Source organism: Quercus lobata, chromosome 8, assembly GCF_001633185.2.
Source record: "Quercus lobata isolate SW786 chromosome 8, ValleyOak3.0 Primary Assembly, whole genome shotgun sequence".
In the NCBI taxonomy this organism is placed as follows: Eukaryota; Viridiplantae; Streptophyta; class Magnoliopsida; order Fagales; family Fagaceae; genus Quercus; species Quercus lobata.
In genome coordinates, this window is record NC_044911.1 from 63,025,932 (window position 1) to 63,042,236 (window position 16,305).

Here is a 16,305-nt window from a genome sequence, read left to right on the forward strand (position 1 = left end):
AGGTGAGAGATTAAACAAAACTTTTAAGATTTTTAAGTACATATCATGGTTTAAGTTGCCCAAGTTCCCTTAGTTTCTTAGAACTCTTTCTTATGTACTAGGCCTTTGCATTTTGTGTTCCATTCAAAGGGCACAGGAGATGAACTCATAACTTAAATTCCATTGTTGTCTAGAAAGCAAATAACGAAGAACAAATGTTCATGTCAGTAACAAAAGATGGAATACATACAACTAGGCCACAGAGGGTTGACGTCTTATTTCCTTTTCAAAACCCCCCTCCAAGGCCTAATGTTTGTTACTGGTACTCATATCGCATTGACCAAAAAGTAATGTTATGAATGCAATAAGGACATAATATTTTCACAATTATTGACATAGCCTATTGTAATTGAAGATCACTTTCATCCATGTCCACTACTGATACTACTTTTATTATGCACCAGTCACCACTTATAATTTGTTGTGAATCTTTCTTCTTAAAAGTATTGTATCCATAGACATATTGTTAATGAACAGAGTTAAAACAGTTTAGATTAATTGCTATGTCATTTGTTTAAAACTCCCACACGGGTAGTACTAGTATTTGAAATGAAGGTCCAGCTAAATGACTAAACTGTACTAGTTACCAAATGACACAAAAGGAGCTCAGTTTTGCTCTTAATGAACAGAGAGAGACACAGAGAGAGGATATTTTAATAGTCAAATTCGGAACCAACAAAATATTGAACTACCAAGGTTTGGAAACTTTAGGTGGAAGTCATTTAGCTTGAGCAAACTGAAAACGAAAGTTTAACAACTTTTTAAATAGGCATCAAGAGGAACATGTTAAAATGTGGGACTTGAATGAATCCAATTCAGCTAGAACTTCTTCCTCGGGCCTGTATATGAAATCAATCATCCGCCATATCTGCACCAGAACCATCACTTTTTCATCAAGCAAATGTACAGCAGCATAAACCCAAAATATTATCATATCTTGAAGTACATTTTATTTTTACATGCAAGTTGATTATTATTCAAGCAAAATGCTATCCCTCTGATATTTTTCACTATTAAACTACTGAAGGAAAAAAAATGCACATTCTAAATGATAAGATACCAGGGTTAATATATATATTGATTACCTGCAGTGTACCACCTCCTCCAGTACTTTCACAATCATCGGACACACTGACAATTGTCCATGGATCAGATGCATTCCAATGGAAGTCCACAACCTTGTCCCTACATGCATAAAATAGAAATAAAGTATTGTGTACAAAATCTTCAGAGAAAAGCATCCAGAAAGCATATAAGTGCATTAACATCCAATCAACAAGTAGTAACAAACACCAAATTCAGCCCCCAAAAAAAACCTGTTTGTATAGCAAATCACACACACATAAGATACACAAATTCATACCTATGGCCAGCATGTCGGAAGAATAAGCCTGGAGGAACATTTTGCATTTTAGATCCAACATTACCAACCTGAAAGGCAATAGGATCAGTTACATGCATAACACAAGAAACATAAATGCCACAATGACTAAGCAAGAATTGAGCAATGAGTTTCAGATTGGGACGAACCCTAATAAACAAAATTGATAATTTCCTGTAGCCAGATTCAACAGAAATACAACTGAAAATTATAAAAAGAAAAGGGAACACAGCCATCGTCCATCCCACCCACCCCAAAAAAAAAAAAAAAAAACTTAAAAGGGGAAAAATGGGTACAAGAGTGATGTGAAAGCAGGGAAGATCTAGTTGAAGTAATTAAATCTCACTTAACCGCTCTGAATCGCTTTGGTGTAACGCTGAAGTAGAAATACTTCAAAGTCCAAACCCATGTATGACTAAAATCATCCACACAACAAGTAAAAAATTATAAAGTGATACAGAATAATACTTATAATCAGTCATAGTAGTAGGGACCATTGGATTGATAATTTGATATCCTCACTACTAAAGAATAATACCAGTGAACGAAACCAGATTACTTCTAAAACTTCCTTAGAAGCTTGAGATTAGCAAAAAACAGCACTTGGAACAATAAAAAATAAATAAAATACCCTCAATACTTATCAATAATCAAAACTACCTCTGGAAATCAGTTTGCTCGCTAATAAAATAGTGAATGCAAGGCACATTTTTAACAGGCAAATTGTGACGCTGGAAATCTGCTTGAAGGCTTTACATATATTCCACCCCCCAACAAATCAACCCATACATATGTAGAACCATCTTATACACTGCATTTGATCATTATAGGAATAATAACTTTCCTTATCTACTGTCAGTTCACCATATATTTATCGGTTTCCATCTCTTACCATCACAGCATTGTTGGTTCTTTTTTTGATATGATCTATATGTTGTCTTATGATCGTGTGTGTGTGAGTGAGAGACAGAGAGAGAGCAAGGCTGTATAGAGAAAAATTATAGCTTCATACCTTCTCATGATCCCAAATGTTCAAAATGCCATCCTCAGCAGAACTTCCAAAGACGGATGACTTGTCAGGAGACCACTGAAAACAAATGCATATTTTTGTTAAAAATAACTAAATAAGTCCTATTCCTGAATATATAACAAAACGCATGATGTAACATAAAGCCAAGAAAGTAATCCCAAAACTTTTCTATCACCTGTACACAAAGGACAGCTGCATTGTGACCCTCAAATTTATGAACATGTGACCCAACACCCCCAGAGGTGAGATTACGGCGATCAAACATGCGAACAGTATCTGGGGGATAGACATGCAGCAAGTTTATTCAATTACAAACCCAATATCACATGACTCAAGAAACGAGGACACACACACACACACACACACACATATACACACATACACACACGCACACATGGCTAGTTAGCTGACATTGACAGAGGCACAAGATAAATATATCCATCACACTAACACTATCTGACATTAGATAAAATGATAATAAAAGAAATCCAACCTCCAGAAAGCACAAAGGGTTCAGTAGGACACATAGCAAGAGCAAATTCAGCATTATCTTGATGCCCGGTCAATATCTGTAAGACAATGCATTTAGAGTTAACAATTGCCTGATATATATATATATATATGTATATATATATATATATTTTAAAGATACGAAGCGGGGGAAATGAAATAGGACAAATAACAAAGAATTTTCAATGTATTAAAACATTCATGAAAAGGATAGCAAAAAGAGTTTCATTTGCATGGGGCGCACCAAGTTTGGACAAGAATTTGTAGCTCCCAGAACAGCGTGACGATTTGGTTGAGCCTCAACGTCCCAAATAAGGACCTGATCATAAACTCAAAACTTTAATGCATATTGAGCTTCCCCAGTTTATAAACTTCATATTCAAAGACAAGTTACAAGATTTAAAAACCTTGAAATCTTGATAATCCACATTTAAAAGAAAAGGGTAACATGAAGATAAATGCTTACATCAGGACTGTCAGTGTGTGTGGCCACGATCTTACTATTCTGTGGGAGTTCCCTGATTCTGTTCACCTGCAAAATAATAACAAGAATAAGAACAAAAACAACTGTAATCATTGAAATTTGATAGCTAATAAGACTAAAAGATCCTCATTTGCAGCCATTTTAAGTAGAAATGTAATTTTCTTTAAAAGCCACATGTACCTCACCAGGATGTATAATAGTTTTGAACTTCTTTACAAATGGAGAACGCGCTTCCTCATTGAACTGTAAGATCAAGCAACCAGAGCATGCCAAGAGAATGCAACTGATGAGCAAACATCTTCACAGAACCACCACCAAAAACAAACGGAAGAGTGGGTATGGGGGATTATGAATAATGCATGTTCCATCAGGAAATCACCTGTGATATGTGCTCTGCAGCTGCAACCCTAGGTTTAACTACCTCACAGTTTGCTATGACAAGGGTATTTGGAACACTGCCATCAGTCTGATTAAAAAGACAACAAAAGATAAAACCACTAGGATAAATCAACATATACAATCCCAGAGTAAACAAGATGATGCACAAACAACAGACAATGACATCACACAGTGACTTAATATCAACTCCACATGAGCAGGCAAGTAAATCACAAATGCACAATATTAAAATAATGACAAGTTCAACAATATTAATAACTTATTTCAAATCATACATAATAAAATACAGCAGCAAAGATCTGGCAGTTGGAATAAGTAATCTAGAATGCATGACAAATTTCCAACCAGGCACTCATGAGAACGTTTTAAATTTGTAGTGTTAAGCTCTTACAAATAATCATTACTGAACTTTAACTTCAGAATTACTCATTTTCCAGAACAAACATATTGAACCAATTCCCACAATTACAGAATAAATTCATTGGTAATTTCTTTCTTTAATTTACAATTAACATTCCAAAAATTAAACAGGATATTTAAAAAATTACTCATTTAATAAGGATTCTTCTTAAAAAATTACCTGTGCACCACCTTTAAAAACAGCCTCAGATATGACTCCAGTATAATAATCAAGGCCTCTGGCAAGACTCAAGTCAAAAACCACTTTGTCAATACACTTTGACACTTCAAGAGCTTTAAATAAAATCTCTAGGTCATTCAGTGCATCAGCAGATCCGTTATGTCCTAAGAACTTGCTGCCCTGCTGCTTAAGCTTAGATAGTAGTTCCAAAGGGTGTCCCCTTTCCTTCACAAAAGTACCAATTTCATCTGCTGTCTGAACAGATAAGCCCTTCTCCTCCACCTAACAATAATTAACAAGAAATATATAACGAAACATACTAAAATTTATGCAATGATATAAATGGAATACACAATTAAAATATTAATCCAACATTTCATTATAAATATTATTGCAAAGAGAAAAGCTCAAGTAAAAAGAATGTATATGCAAGCTTCCCTATAAAATTACAATAGAGTAAAAATTAGGCTCTAAATTACTAATCCAACATATTTACAAAAAGATGATCACAGAATTATCCTTATATTAATGAAATGCTAACAAGTAGATAGGCTATTGCTCCTATTAATAATAACCAAGTAAGACAACACTATTTGCATACTACTGTTCTTACCATTTCCTTTTTTATCTGCTCAAAAGGTTGTTTATCTAACTTGTCAATACTTGAACATATGGTTCTGAATTTTTGCGGTGGCACTCCACATATGTCCAACATTCCATCAAGTAACTTCCGATGATTCAATTTTATCTGTAGAAGAAAAGGAAATTAATTAAACTAATAATTATTATTATAGAACACACTTTGAAGGTCTTTATCACAAAATCAATAAATCGATTCATTTGAATTAGGCCTTGCTCATTTGCTCATTCTTCATCAAATCATGTGTATCGATTGTCTTAAACCATAATATTTGATGAGTAGTATTGAATTAGCACCGTTGACCAGGTAATGGTTCCAACTTCCAAGACAAACTTAGTGACATTGCTGCCATCAGATGGCAATAAATAGCATCTATGAGGATAGGAGGCATGCATCCAATACAAGTGACACATGCATAACAAGTCAATACTAATATCAAAGACAAAATACAGTATGACAATGCTCTAGTGATAAATTGATAATAAACAATTCCGAGAAAAAAAATTAAAAAACTCTAAGAAGAATAAGAGAAGAAGAAGAAGAAAAATGCAGTTCCTATTATGACTTTAGCACTTACTCAAGGTTCGCCAATTTTGCGTTTTTTAACCCTTGTGTAATGTTTGGGCGGGGGAGGAGGCTGCGGGGCATCATCCTTAGGCTCATCATCATGCTGCAAATTCCATTAGATGCATGCAATCAAGATTCTAATTAATGTTATCATTAGAATAAAGTGATAATCAAAATATGTGCATTTGAATTCTAATTAATGTTATCATACCATAGAGCTCCCTCGGTGTCCTATTTTGTGTCCACCTGTCCCACAAGTGGGTGCTCTTCTAGTGCGCTGCGGTCTACCTCGTGGAGGTGAGGGCTGATGAGGGGGATGCTCGTTTGGTACATCAGTATGTGGCTGTACAGTGTCAATCCCAACCGGAGGTCCCAGAGGGTCAGATGAAGATGCGGTAGGTGGGTAATGATGCTCTAAGTAGAGGCCAGGAGTGGGTGCAGTAGAGCTGGTAGGTGGGTAAGACGGTGTCTCGGGGAGTATAGGAGGGGTCACATTGTCATCAATACTGAGATCAAAATCGGGCTGCGAAGGTGGGCTGGGTGAACGGACCTCGGGCTGAGGAGATGCATCTGGGATGTGTGGAGGGACCTCAGGCTGAGGAGATGAGTGAGGGATGGGTGCAGGCATCTCAAGACTAGTTACAACCCGAGGGGTTGTTGCACGCCGACCACGGCCCCTAGCTGCACTTGGGCTTGGGCTTGCTGTAGCAGGCATACCACGGCCCCTGGTTGCACTTGTGCTTGGGCTTGCTGTAGCAGGCCGACCACGGCCCCTAGCTGCGCTTGTGCTTGGGCTTGCAATAGCACGCTGAGCACGGGTCCGTATACTTATGGGTGCTGCGCTTGTGCTTGGGATTTCAGCAACTGTTGGTTCAGTCTCATGCCCATTGTCTGCCTCCTCATTTGCTGCAGGATCACGACCAAGGCCAGCCACATTATTTAGGACACGCCGAACATGGTTGTGAGCTTCGCTGCCTTCAGGAAGCATCTCCAATAGCGCTAAATGGCTTTGAATCTAAAACGGAGAAAGAGCCAGTACAATCATATTTGAGACAGTTATGTATAAATTAATAAATGGATAATATAGTACTTACTAATCTACTCAAATACTCAACTAGAAACTAACAGTTTTATTAGAATACTATATGTAACAGAAACTCTTTAATCAGATATGTTTTTATAATTCATAGAAACTAATTCTACGTTCATACATGTACTCAAGTAAAACGAAATAGGCAATAAAATCTAATTAGAACACATTACCATTATATCTAATTTAGCGTTGTTGCGGACGACATACTTTCGAGTGATCGGACGATACCAGACGTAATAGGCATGATTGCGGGGCATCTCACCAATCTGAGGAGGTGCATGACAAAGTTGTTGTCGTCTCATTTCCCATGAAATGATATACGGTCCATGCTCCTCCCTCCAATTCTTTTCCACCTTCCCACGTAAGTCAATTTTATGCAGTCTATCATCGTAGACAGCATTGTCAGGCTGCTGCTGCGCCAACCCAAACTGTCGAAGGACACGGTCCGGGTAGTGTCTCTCTATTATGCAAAAACACACAAGCGGCACCCTCGCTGTCCACGTATCCCTCCCTGCAACGCAGAACTCAGGAAGGTGGCCGAAGTCTGCCTCGTATGGCTGCCACACAATCTACAATAGAAACAAAAAACAATTATCATAGCATCTTAAAAGGTGAAACAAGGGAGAATACATAGATAAAGGGAAAAACAAAAATTTTAACAAAAGATATGTTAAAGGATGAAGCAATCATATTCTTAAGGGAAATTATTATAACCAAACCGAATTTTTGAATATTATTACCTGGTCTGGCCGCATTGTCACTAATTGCTCGCGATAGCGGACCAAGGTCGTGCCAGATGGCCTACTCTTCGAGCTTGGCACCCGCACCCACCTACAATTACGAGCAAATAACATAAGAACGATAATACAATTTAGTTATTAAGAAGAGTACATTGCATAACATACTAAATATTAGGAAAACACTTACTTAAATGCAAGTGGAGCATATGGCCATGGGCCATAATCACATCCAGGTGGGGGCTCTATCCTCGGACACAAGAATGACAACCTTGCCCATGCCCAATACTGGACCAAGGTGCACGCCCCACCAATCTGCGATGCGCCTTTCTCACTTGCTCGACACAAGTCCCTGTACAACCAGGCCAAGCAACCACTACCCTAACTATACTGCCGCGGATCACGAATTTTGCGAATCAACTCCAAGAACATCAGATGCACCCTATCTCCTGACTTGTCCATGAAAAGTTTATCCCCTAATAGCGCTAAAATATAGCATCGAGCATACCGGTGTATCTGAATCTCTGTTGCGTCCTGAGGCAGTGGTGCTGCAACGGCCTCAAGAAGTCGGCTGATGAGAATTCTTTGGCCCACCAAAGTTTTATTGTCCTCCGGCGGAGTAAATCTAAGCAACTCCCCGTACACTTGCCTCCAAGTCCCATTCTCCACAGCAGTCGGCCCAACCAAGATCTCATCGTCTATAGAAAGTCCGAAAATCACCTCCACATCTTGTAGGGTGATTGATATCTCACCATGTGGAAGATGAAACGTATGAGTCTCCGGCCGCCATCGCTCAACTAGGGCCGATATTAGGCAATTATCGATCTCTTTGGAAGGGGCTCTAAACAATCCTTCTAATCTTAGCAATTTGATAATGTCAATCACCCGATTATCTTCCATCTGAACGTTTGCCATCTCCTTAGTACGACCACGGCACATAAGTGAGCCCGGGTCCTACAAATTCAATAAAAATTTTTGCGGTTGTTAGAACTAGAAATAAAACTTTGAAAGAACTTGCTAACTAAAAGTCAAAGTCAACGTAAAAATTAAAGCGGTTGTTAGAACTAGAAATTTTACCTTGCCATTCCAAATGGCCTCTGATCGGTGATATGGTTGTCGCGTCAACACTGAATCCTCTTGCGGACCAGGGTGCAAGCACTGTAGCTCCTCATCGATCTGAGGCTCCATATTGCAAAGAGTATAGACAATGGAAACGGTTATGAAAACCTCAATTTCTCTGTGCCAATGTTTGATAAGAGTTCATATATTTTCATTCCATCACCTTCAAAATTATAATATGTATATATATATATATATATAGAAGATTCAAATGACAGTTAAACATTACAAGTGCATACAAACTAGATAAGAACAGAATTTTTTTTCTAAATAACAATAAATATTAAAAAATTTAGTTAGTTGTCACGTTTCAAAACAATGTTGAAAACTAGCATCTCTAGTGTTCCTCCACTCGAGTTCCAATATAAAAGTCGAGTTTTTAAGTCTCGATTTATAAGAGGATGGGTTTAAAGTGAGAAAAAATTGACGTAAAAATCGAGTTTTCAAGACTCGATTTCCATAAATTGCAGAAAAACGCCGCTATAGGGCTTTAAAACGTCACTATAGGACTTAAAAACGCCACTATAGGGCTCCCTAAACCTGATACTTATAAAAAAAAATTTGCAGAAAAACACCACTATAGGGCTTTAAAATGTCACTATAACGCTTAAACAGAGGGTATGTGAACCACTTACAATTCGCCCCAACAGAGGGTAACCTCATGTAATTTCCCGAGAATTTGAGTTTGTGAACTTACTTTTACTTTTGGTTAGTCTATTATGTTCTAATATGTTCAACAGTTTGGCCGAGAGAAAAGAACCCAGAAACCCAAAACCTAAACTTAGACAATAGCTATAGCAAATCATGCAAAACCACTAAATCATCAACTTGTAGAACAAACCAACAAATTCAAACATGATGCAAAACCAATTACATCAAATTCAATCATTTTTTAAAAAACACAATTAATAAATAAATAAAAAAAAAAACCAAAAAAGATCCAAACCCTAGGTCAAATCATGAAATTCATAAATCTAAAATTGGAGAGAGAGAGAGAAAGGAGTCTAAGAAGCAAAAACGAGAAAGCACTCAGAAGAAAGAGAGAGTACCTTCGGACAAGACTATACAAGTACACAACGCAAAGCCATCACACAACTTATAATCTAAGCAAACCAACAACACAACAGTAATAATCAAAGCTAACAAGAACCCACTTTGCACTATGGAAATCTCATGGTCAATGAGCACATTAAGTGATTTGATCGTTATATCCTAAAATGGTGTGTTGGAACTTTCATATGATCAGATACCATCTAATAATGACTTTTTCTCATTCATTTAAACCGACCAACAAATACCAACTATAACCGATACAAGCAGGAGCAAAAATGGTCCCTAATTCACATATATCCTGCTCAACGAATTACCAAATGCACAGAGTCAGTAAAAAACTATAGGAATTCCAGACAACCCATTGGTCAAAATGGAAAACATTTTTCTTATTAGTAAGCAACTCTTTTTGATGTATGGGCCTGCTCCATCTAAGGGTGATGATTTCAGCTAAGCTAAACATCAAAATTTTTCATTCCAATTCCCAAAATTTTAACCCTTCTTATTCTCTCAACAAGCTATGAGCAACTAAAAGGTGAAAAAACCTATACAACATTAGTCCTACAATAACTCACCCATAATGTTCCAAAACTTTTTAGCATTTCCAATTAAACATTTTTCAATTACCCCATATTTAATAACATAAACAAACACACAAAAAACTTTATAAACTATCACAATAGATGAACCAAAATTGGAAATAGCATACCCAATAAAGTAAAAAGAAACAAGCATAAAAAAATGCATATATGAATCACTGCATAACCAGGTTTCTATTTCTTTAAAAGATGTTGCTATCATTAGAAAATGGGAAGATATGCTTTAATGAGTCATTAGATATACCACTACGGAAAGAGTTAATAAGCACCAAATTTTGAAGAATCTCAGAACAAACAACTTAAATAATTTAGAATTTCTTCAATAACCTGTTCCCATAAACAGAACGGACAAGCCTTCTAACACAATTACAACAAATGGACCCAGCAAAAAGACATCAACAATTAGTTCAGAATAAGCCCTCAATAACAAATATGATTCAAGGTATCACCTGTATATTTCACCAAAAAAGAAAAATAAATTTCTCTAAATATACATGCCAAGCCTTGGCTTTTTAAATCATCTGCCTAACACAGGACAGTTACTTAAGGGGGAAACACTGAATGTCCATGGAAATCAAATAGCTTTATTGGTATTTTATATAACCCAATCCAGATTTTTTAGGGACAAAAAATCCTGAAATGCCAAGACATTAAAGTAAAAGAAACAGAAGAAGAAATTAGAGGAGAAAGTGAGAAAAGATTATTAGGTGCAGTGAATCTCTATTTCTTTCATGAGATGTGCTACCACTAACACTGAGCTACAAAAACCCAAAATTTCAAGAACCCAAAACAGAAAACAACTCAAATTTACAATACCCATCACATAGATCAAAAAATCGCATAAAGAAAAATAAGAAGAAGCGAACCCAGAACCTGAAAAGAGAGCACGAACGGCAGACGAACGGCGGGAATCGAACGGCAGACGAACGGCGGGCTACGAACGGCTTGAGAGTGAGTTTGAGAGTGAGAGAGGGCGGAGTTTTAGAGTGAGTTTGAGTGAGTGAGGTTGAAAGGGTTCTGTCACTTTCAAATGTGCCGTTTGAAAGTGCTTCTAATTTCCCTTGTCTATGTAAGGATGAACGAAAACACGAACTCGAGTTTCAAAAGCTCGAGTTCTAATTAGATCTCGAGTTTCTAAAACTCGAGATGCTATTATTATATATTGTTCCGAATCCGGCCAACTAACAAAATTGTTGCCGTACTGAGTTTATTTAGCAAGGGTGTTCGTGTCTTTAGTCAGCTCCGTTGCTGAGAAAGATCCACTAGACGCCTAGGATCAAGAGCAGTTACTGTTTGTTTTTTTAGATCAATCTGGACCGTTTATTTTGCAGTGGACCCGGCAATGGAGATTTTGTTAGAATGACTGGACGGCCCAGATGAATAGTTGTGATTCCAGCTCGAAAGGATGTAAGGGACGGAATAAAAAATGTTTTTTTTTTCTTTTTCTTTTTTCTTTTTCCTATTTATCAAAGGATTTTTTTTTTTTTTTTGGCTAAACTCAAAAGGAAAAATGTTAGGGTCATTTGATAATGTTGTTCTAATAACATTGTTTATATTTTTTTGAAATATATATGGATGAAAAAGTGTGTGGAAATACATGTAATGTTTAAACATTGAAAACGGTTGTTCTGGTTACATTACCAAATAGCCCTAAATGTCCTCAACAAAAATGCAAACATGTTGTTTATTTTTAGGAAATCATACTCCAAATTAGTTGTTTATATATGTGTTGGAGAGATTAAATTGATACTTTGGAAAACCACAATTGCACAACCTAAGTATGATTGTTACTCCACAAATACAAAGTTATTATGAGGTAAGGGATAAAGGTCAGGATTGAAGTCTTTAAGAGTGAGAGTTTCACACACTTGAGTTCAAGTCTTTGCTAGAATAGGATTCTATTTTATATTAAAAAAAATAAAAAAATAAAAAATAAAAAAAAAAACAAAAAAAAACCTTGGAAAGCCCTAATTGAGATGAGTAGTCAATACATATAGGACAACATTTAACCCCAAAAATGAATATAAAGTTTCTATCCCACTTTTTGAGTTCCACTTATGTTTCATCCATCATAATTTATCATGTATCTATTTAAATTTCCTTATAAAATAATCTTAAGTTTAAAATTGAAAAAAATAATAATAAGAATAATAGGAATACTAACCACATGACATATCGTGATTGGTGAAGCATAAAATAGAATACAAAAAGTGAGGTAAAAGATTTGTATTCTTAAAAAAATTTAAACTTATTAATTTAGAACCAACTTTTAACTAGTCAATCTTTTATCATTAAGCAACAATATGAATCAATTGAGCCTAAAGCCTTTTCATTCATCAACCACACCTATATAATTTGCATAACAATATCCTAAGCTTTTGGTGGGTTCCAGTTAGCTCAACTGGTAAAGTCTTTAATGGTTGTATAAGAGATCTGAGGTTCAATTCCCGCCTACACCAAAAATTTATTAGTGTCTTGGTCTAATGATAACTCTTTATCATCAGGAGCGGATGCCATAAGTTGAAACTCACTCAAAAAAAAAAAATATATATATATATATATATATCCTAAGCTTTTGTTGTTTTGTGGTGGGCGGCGGCTTTTTATTTTAGATAATGTGATTTTTTTTCCCTATAAAAGTTAAAGTAGCTTTCTTTTTTTCCATGAAACTCATAAATGTAGGTCCAAAACTCTAAGTGGTCACCTTTCCTAACCATTATACAGCTATCTCAAGTCAAGAGAAAATTCTTTCTCAAAAAAAAAAAGTCAAGAGAAAATTTACATGTATTTTCACATACTTTTCACACGTATTACACATATATCGATAATACAATTTTCTTTCACAAAAAGAAATAATGCAACTTCTTAAAAAAATAAAATAAATAATGCAAACAATAAATTTTAGAAAAGTTTTAACACTATTTTTAAATATAAAAAGTTGCCAGAACAAATTTTTTTTTTTTTTGGTAGAAATTTTTTTAAAATAATTCATAAATCGACGCCCTCAAGGATATCTATTAACATTTTCTTTTTTCTTATCTAGAATATAAATTCAAATAACTGATAAGGATCATATGATTAGTCTCAATCAAGTACCATAATCTTTAAGATAAATTCAAATACGGTTGATTGCTATCATCTCCTTAATTCCTTCTCACTTTCAAATTCCTTGTTTCTCTATTCAGTTTTTACTCTCGAAAAGTTGGTACGTATTACAAGAAGTTTAGCAAAAGACCCGGTTGAAATTGAGCTCAACCATTGGTCCTCCAATGTTAGACTGTAAACCAATGTTTGCTTTACTTATCACACTTGAAATAAAAGCTTATGGGAAAAGAAAACACATGCTAGCACTGTGTTTTCCTTCTTTGCAAAGCTAAGCCTTGGGACACCATTCCGTACTATATATGCTCTTTGATGTACCAATTGCCTCTCTTGAACTTGGAAACCAATCAACCATGGCAGACACAAACTCATTCGTTTTCGCAGCAACACAATCTCTTTCTTTTTCTTCTGGTAATCACTTCATCTCTCTCTCTCTCTCTCTCGCAAAGTTGCAAACTAATTGTAACAACGTTTACTATAATCAGGAACCATTGATGTCAAAGACAAAAGAGACTGTCGGATTTGTAGAGTCACAAGGAAAGGAGGTAAAACTAGAAGTCAATCTTTCGGGGCTCACACAGTTTCTTCTGCAACAAATCAAAACTTGTCAAGTTACACTCCAACTACACCGCTTTGCAATCCCTTTTCGTTCGCTACTTCATCAGTTCTTCCTCATACTACTCCCGGTAATTTCAATGCTTGCGTGTATTTATTTTGCATACAATTTTAAAACTTTTTGGATTATAATCATTATGTTTTTAAATTTAGGTCATTCTATGGTTTCTACCATTATGTTTAGAATCGTGATTAAAAAATTAAATTTTACAATTAATTTTAGAATAATGATTGAATTCATGATCATTGCTAGATTGGGAAATTTTAACTCAAAAAAACAAAAAGATTTTTCACTCTTTTTTTTTGTATAAATATAAAATTTGATAATTATGGTAAATACGAAATTAGTAATAGGCAATTATTATGATTATGTTTGCATATAAATATAAATATAAATTTTCTTAATAGGTATTTTGAATTTCAAGGACTAAAAAATCAGTGATGAGTTAAACTTTATATACCAACCATGTATTTTTGGCCTAATTTTGTTTTTTGTTTTTTGTTTTTTTTTTTGTTTTTTTTTTTGATAGCATATCTACTTTTTTTTTTCTACTTAATCTTAACTAGTCACATATCAATATAGAGTATATATTAAATAAAACAATATATTAATTTAAGTTATACCAAATTAATTATTGGTAGTATGGTACATTTATTTATTTATTTAAGTCTATTAAAATTGGTGTGTATTGTAGAATTCTTTTTTTTTCTAAAATTTTAAGATTTTGGGATGATATAGCTTTGTTAGATGTAGCGGTGGTTGTCAAGTTATGTTGTCTGTAGTTGGTAACTCTTTGAAGTCTCTGTTCTGTACTTTCAATTTGCAAGAAAATCCCTTTCAACACAAAAAAAAAAAAAAAAAAAAAAAAAAAAAAAAGATTTTTTATAAATAATTTATCATGGTATTTTAATTGACGAATGTAACTTCAAACTGGTCACTTTTCTAAATTTCTAACTCATTTAAAAAGAGACTGCATGTGAGTTAATTTGTCTGAACATTAAACATTGCGATGCAGAAAAAATGGTTGAAGTAGCAGGCTCAGATCACGCAGAGAATTCAGGAAAAGACAGTGGACTCAATCAGCAGAACACCCTGAAAGAGATAGAAGAAAATTCTGAATCAGTTCCATGTCCACCTTTACCACTAATACGCATTTCGCGAATCCTGAAAGGCATTCCTCACAGTCCTCATTTTCTTCAGCTTCGTAGCCACTCTGAAGCGGCAAGGAAGAATTTAATGGCAGGGTGGGATCGAGCATTTGAAGAAACAGTTGAAGAAATACATTCTTTGACGGCAAATGTTTTCTGGGTCAGAGCCAGTGAGCTGTGGAAGACTATGGAGGAGCTTCAAAGTTTAGGCTACAATGTGTTTAAGCTGAGGAAAAGGTTGGTGGAGTTAACAGAGGTGACGGTTGAGCAAAAACTGTTTCAGTTGGAGATCAGGAGATTGAAGGTCAAGGCTGAGTCTCATAGAATGGAGATGAGTAGGTTGGAAAGTGTTATTTTGGGCCTAAAGATACAGGTTGAGAAAGAGCAGGTTGCTAAGGTGGAAGTGCTTAAAGAGGTAGCAAAGATGGAAAATGAGTTGCCCAAATTTGATAGTGGCTTTGCTTCTTTAGCCACGGGTCCTTTGTAATCTACAATTTTTGTATGCTGCTAGTTGAGGTAATTGGGTTTCTGGTGTCTAGTACTAGTAGTTTATGAGGGTCTTTACTTTTGGTGGACTTGGAGGTCTGGTATAGTGAATGTGTTTTGGGGCTTATAACAAACCAAAAAAAAAAAGGCCCCTTATCCATGGACTGTATCCAAAGAGGCAATACCAATGAGGGTATTTTCTTTACTTTTTGGGCCATAATAATGCTGCATTTCTTTAGTTTTTTTAAAAAAAAAAAAAAGAAAAAAGAAAAAAAAAAGAGTTAACCTATAGCGTCTACTAATGATAATAGCTCATTATCATTAAACCAAGACTTCAATCAGTTTTGCTGTACTTTGTCAAAACTCAAAGAAATTATGTAACAACCCTCTTTTTTTTTCTTTTTTTTTCTTTTTTCTTCCCAAACTCATAGAAAATATTGTGTACATAGCACTCCTCACTTCACAATGGATGTAGCTCCCTTATGTAATATGGGTTACATTTCCCTATAACATCCAAGCCCAATGCAGGCCTTTAACATAGAAAAGAAGAAAGGGCCAGGGCTTCGTATTTTCATTGAAGGCTCGAAGCCCAGAATCCTCATTATCATGTTAATGTCTATCACACACGTTTTCATATTGAATCTCAGTTGGACTTGTTTATTGTATTTCTGAGAAAAAAGACCAATTAATTTGAACTAATGAGAAAAATTTGAATAAAATAAGAT

At 35.3% G+C, this 16,305-nt stretch overlaps 2 protein-coding genes across 5 annotated transcripts; one reads left to right on the forward strand and one right to left on the reverse strand.

Moving 5' to 3' along the window:
* Positions 1 to 630: 630 nt before the first annotated feature.
* LOC115955795 (WD-40 repeat-containing protein MSI4-like) lies at positions 631 to 11,271 on the reverse strand. Of its 4 annotated transcripts, XM_031074136.1 has the most exons (13): positions 5,641 to 5,725; positions 5,037 to 5,171; positions 4,424 to 4,705; positions 3,824 to 3,910; positions 3,625 to 3,687; positions 3,427 to 3,492; positions 3,205 to 3,279; positions 2,944 to 3,019; positions 2,626 to 2,726; positions 2,433 to 2,507; positions 1,403 to 1,470; positions 1,125 to 1,224; positions 631 to 907 (listed from the first exon to the last, which is right to left on the reverse strand). In XM_031074136.1, exons 2-13 carry the CDS (start codon positions 5,136 to 5,138, stop codon positions 812 to 814), a joined length of 1,191 nt encoding a protein of 396 aa, XP_030929996.1. In that variant the 5' UTR covers positions 5,139 to 5,171; positions 5,641 to 5,725; the 3' UTR covers positions 631 to 811. The 4 variants fall into 4 exon arrangements, with proteins under 4 accessions (XP_030929996.1, XP_030929994.1, XP_030929993.1 ...); XM_031074134.1 differs by lacking the exons at positions 631 to 907; positions 1,125 to 1,224; positions 1,403 to 1,470; ... (6 more) ...; positions 3,824 to 3,910; positions 4,424 to 4,705 and adding exons at positions 5,842 to 6,645; positions 6,894 to 7,292; positions 7,464 to 7,554; ... (1 more) ...; positions 8,538 to 8,636; positions 11,102 to 11,271 and having other exon boundaries at positions 5,083 to 5,171; positions 5,641 to 5,733; XM_031074133.1 differs by lacking the exons at positions 631 to 907; positions 1,125 to 1,224; positions 1,403 to 1,470; ... (6 more) ...; positions 3,824 to 3,910; positions 4,424 to 4,705 and adding exons at positions 5,842 to 6,645; positions 6,894 to 7,292; positions 7,464 to 7,554; positions 7,651 to 8,414; positions 8,538 to 8,725 and having other exon boundaries at positions 5,083 to 5,171; positions 5,641 to 5,733.
* A 2,170-nt stretch (positions 11,272 to 13,441) lies between these two features.
* On the forward strand, positions 13,442 to 15,767 carry LOC115958171. The gene is made up of 3 exons (XM_031076557.1): positions 13,442 to 13,741; positions 13,816 to 14,016; positions 14,962 to 15,767. Exons 1-3 carry the CDS (start codon positions 13,633 to 13,635, stop codon positions 15,579 to 15,581), a joined length of 930 nt encoding a protein of 309 aa, XP_030932417.1. The 5' UTR covers positions 13,442 to 13,632; the 3' UTR covers positions 15,582 to 15,767.
* The last annotated feature ends 538 nt before the right edge of the window (positions 15,768 to 16,305 follow it).

Coding starts and splice junctions, on each gene's coding strand:
- LOC115958171 (XM_031076557.1), top strand. CDS start 13,633: ATGCTCTTTGATGTACCAATTGCCTCTCTTGAACTTGGAAACCAATCA. Junction 13,742..13,815: donor ATCTCTTTCTTTTTCTTCTG/GTAATCACTTCA, acceptor TACTATAATCAG/GAACCATTGATGTCAAAGAC. Junction 14,017..14,961: donor TCTTCCTCATACTACTCCCG/GTAATTTCAATG, acceptor ATTGCGATGCAG/AAAAAATGGTTGAAGTAGCA.
- LOC115955795 (XM_031074134.1), bottom strand. Junction 6,646..6,893: donor ACGCTAAATTAGATATAATG/GTAATGTGTTCT, acceptor TCTCCGTTTTAG/ATTCAAAGCCATTTAGCGCT. Junction 5,734..5,841: donor GACACCGAGGGAGCTCTATG/GTATGATAACAT, acceptor TGGAATTTGCAG/CATGATGATGAGCCTAAGGA.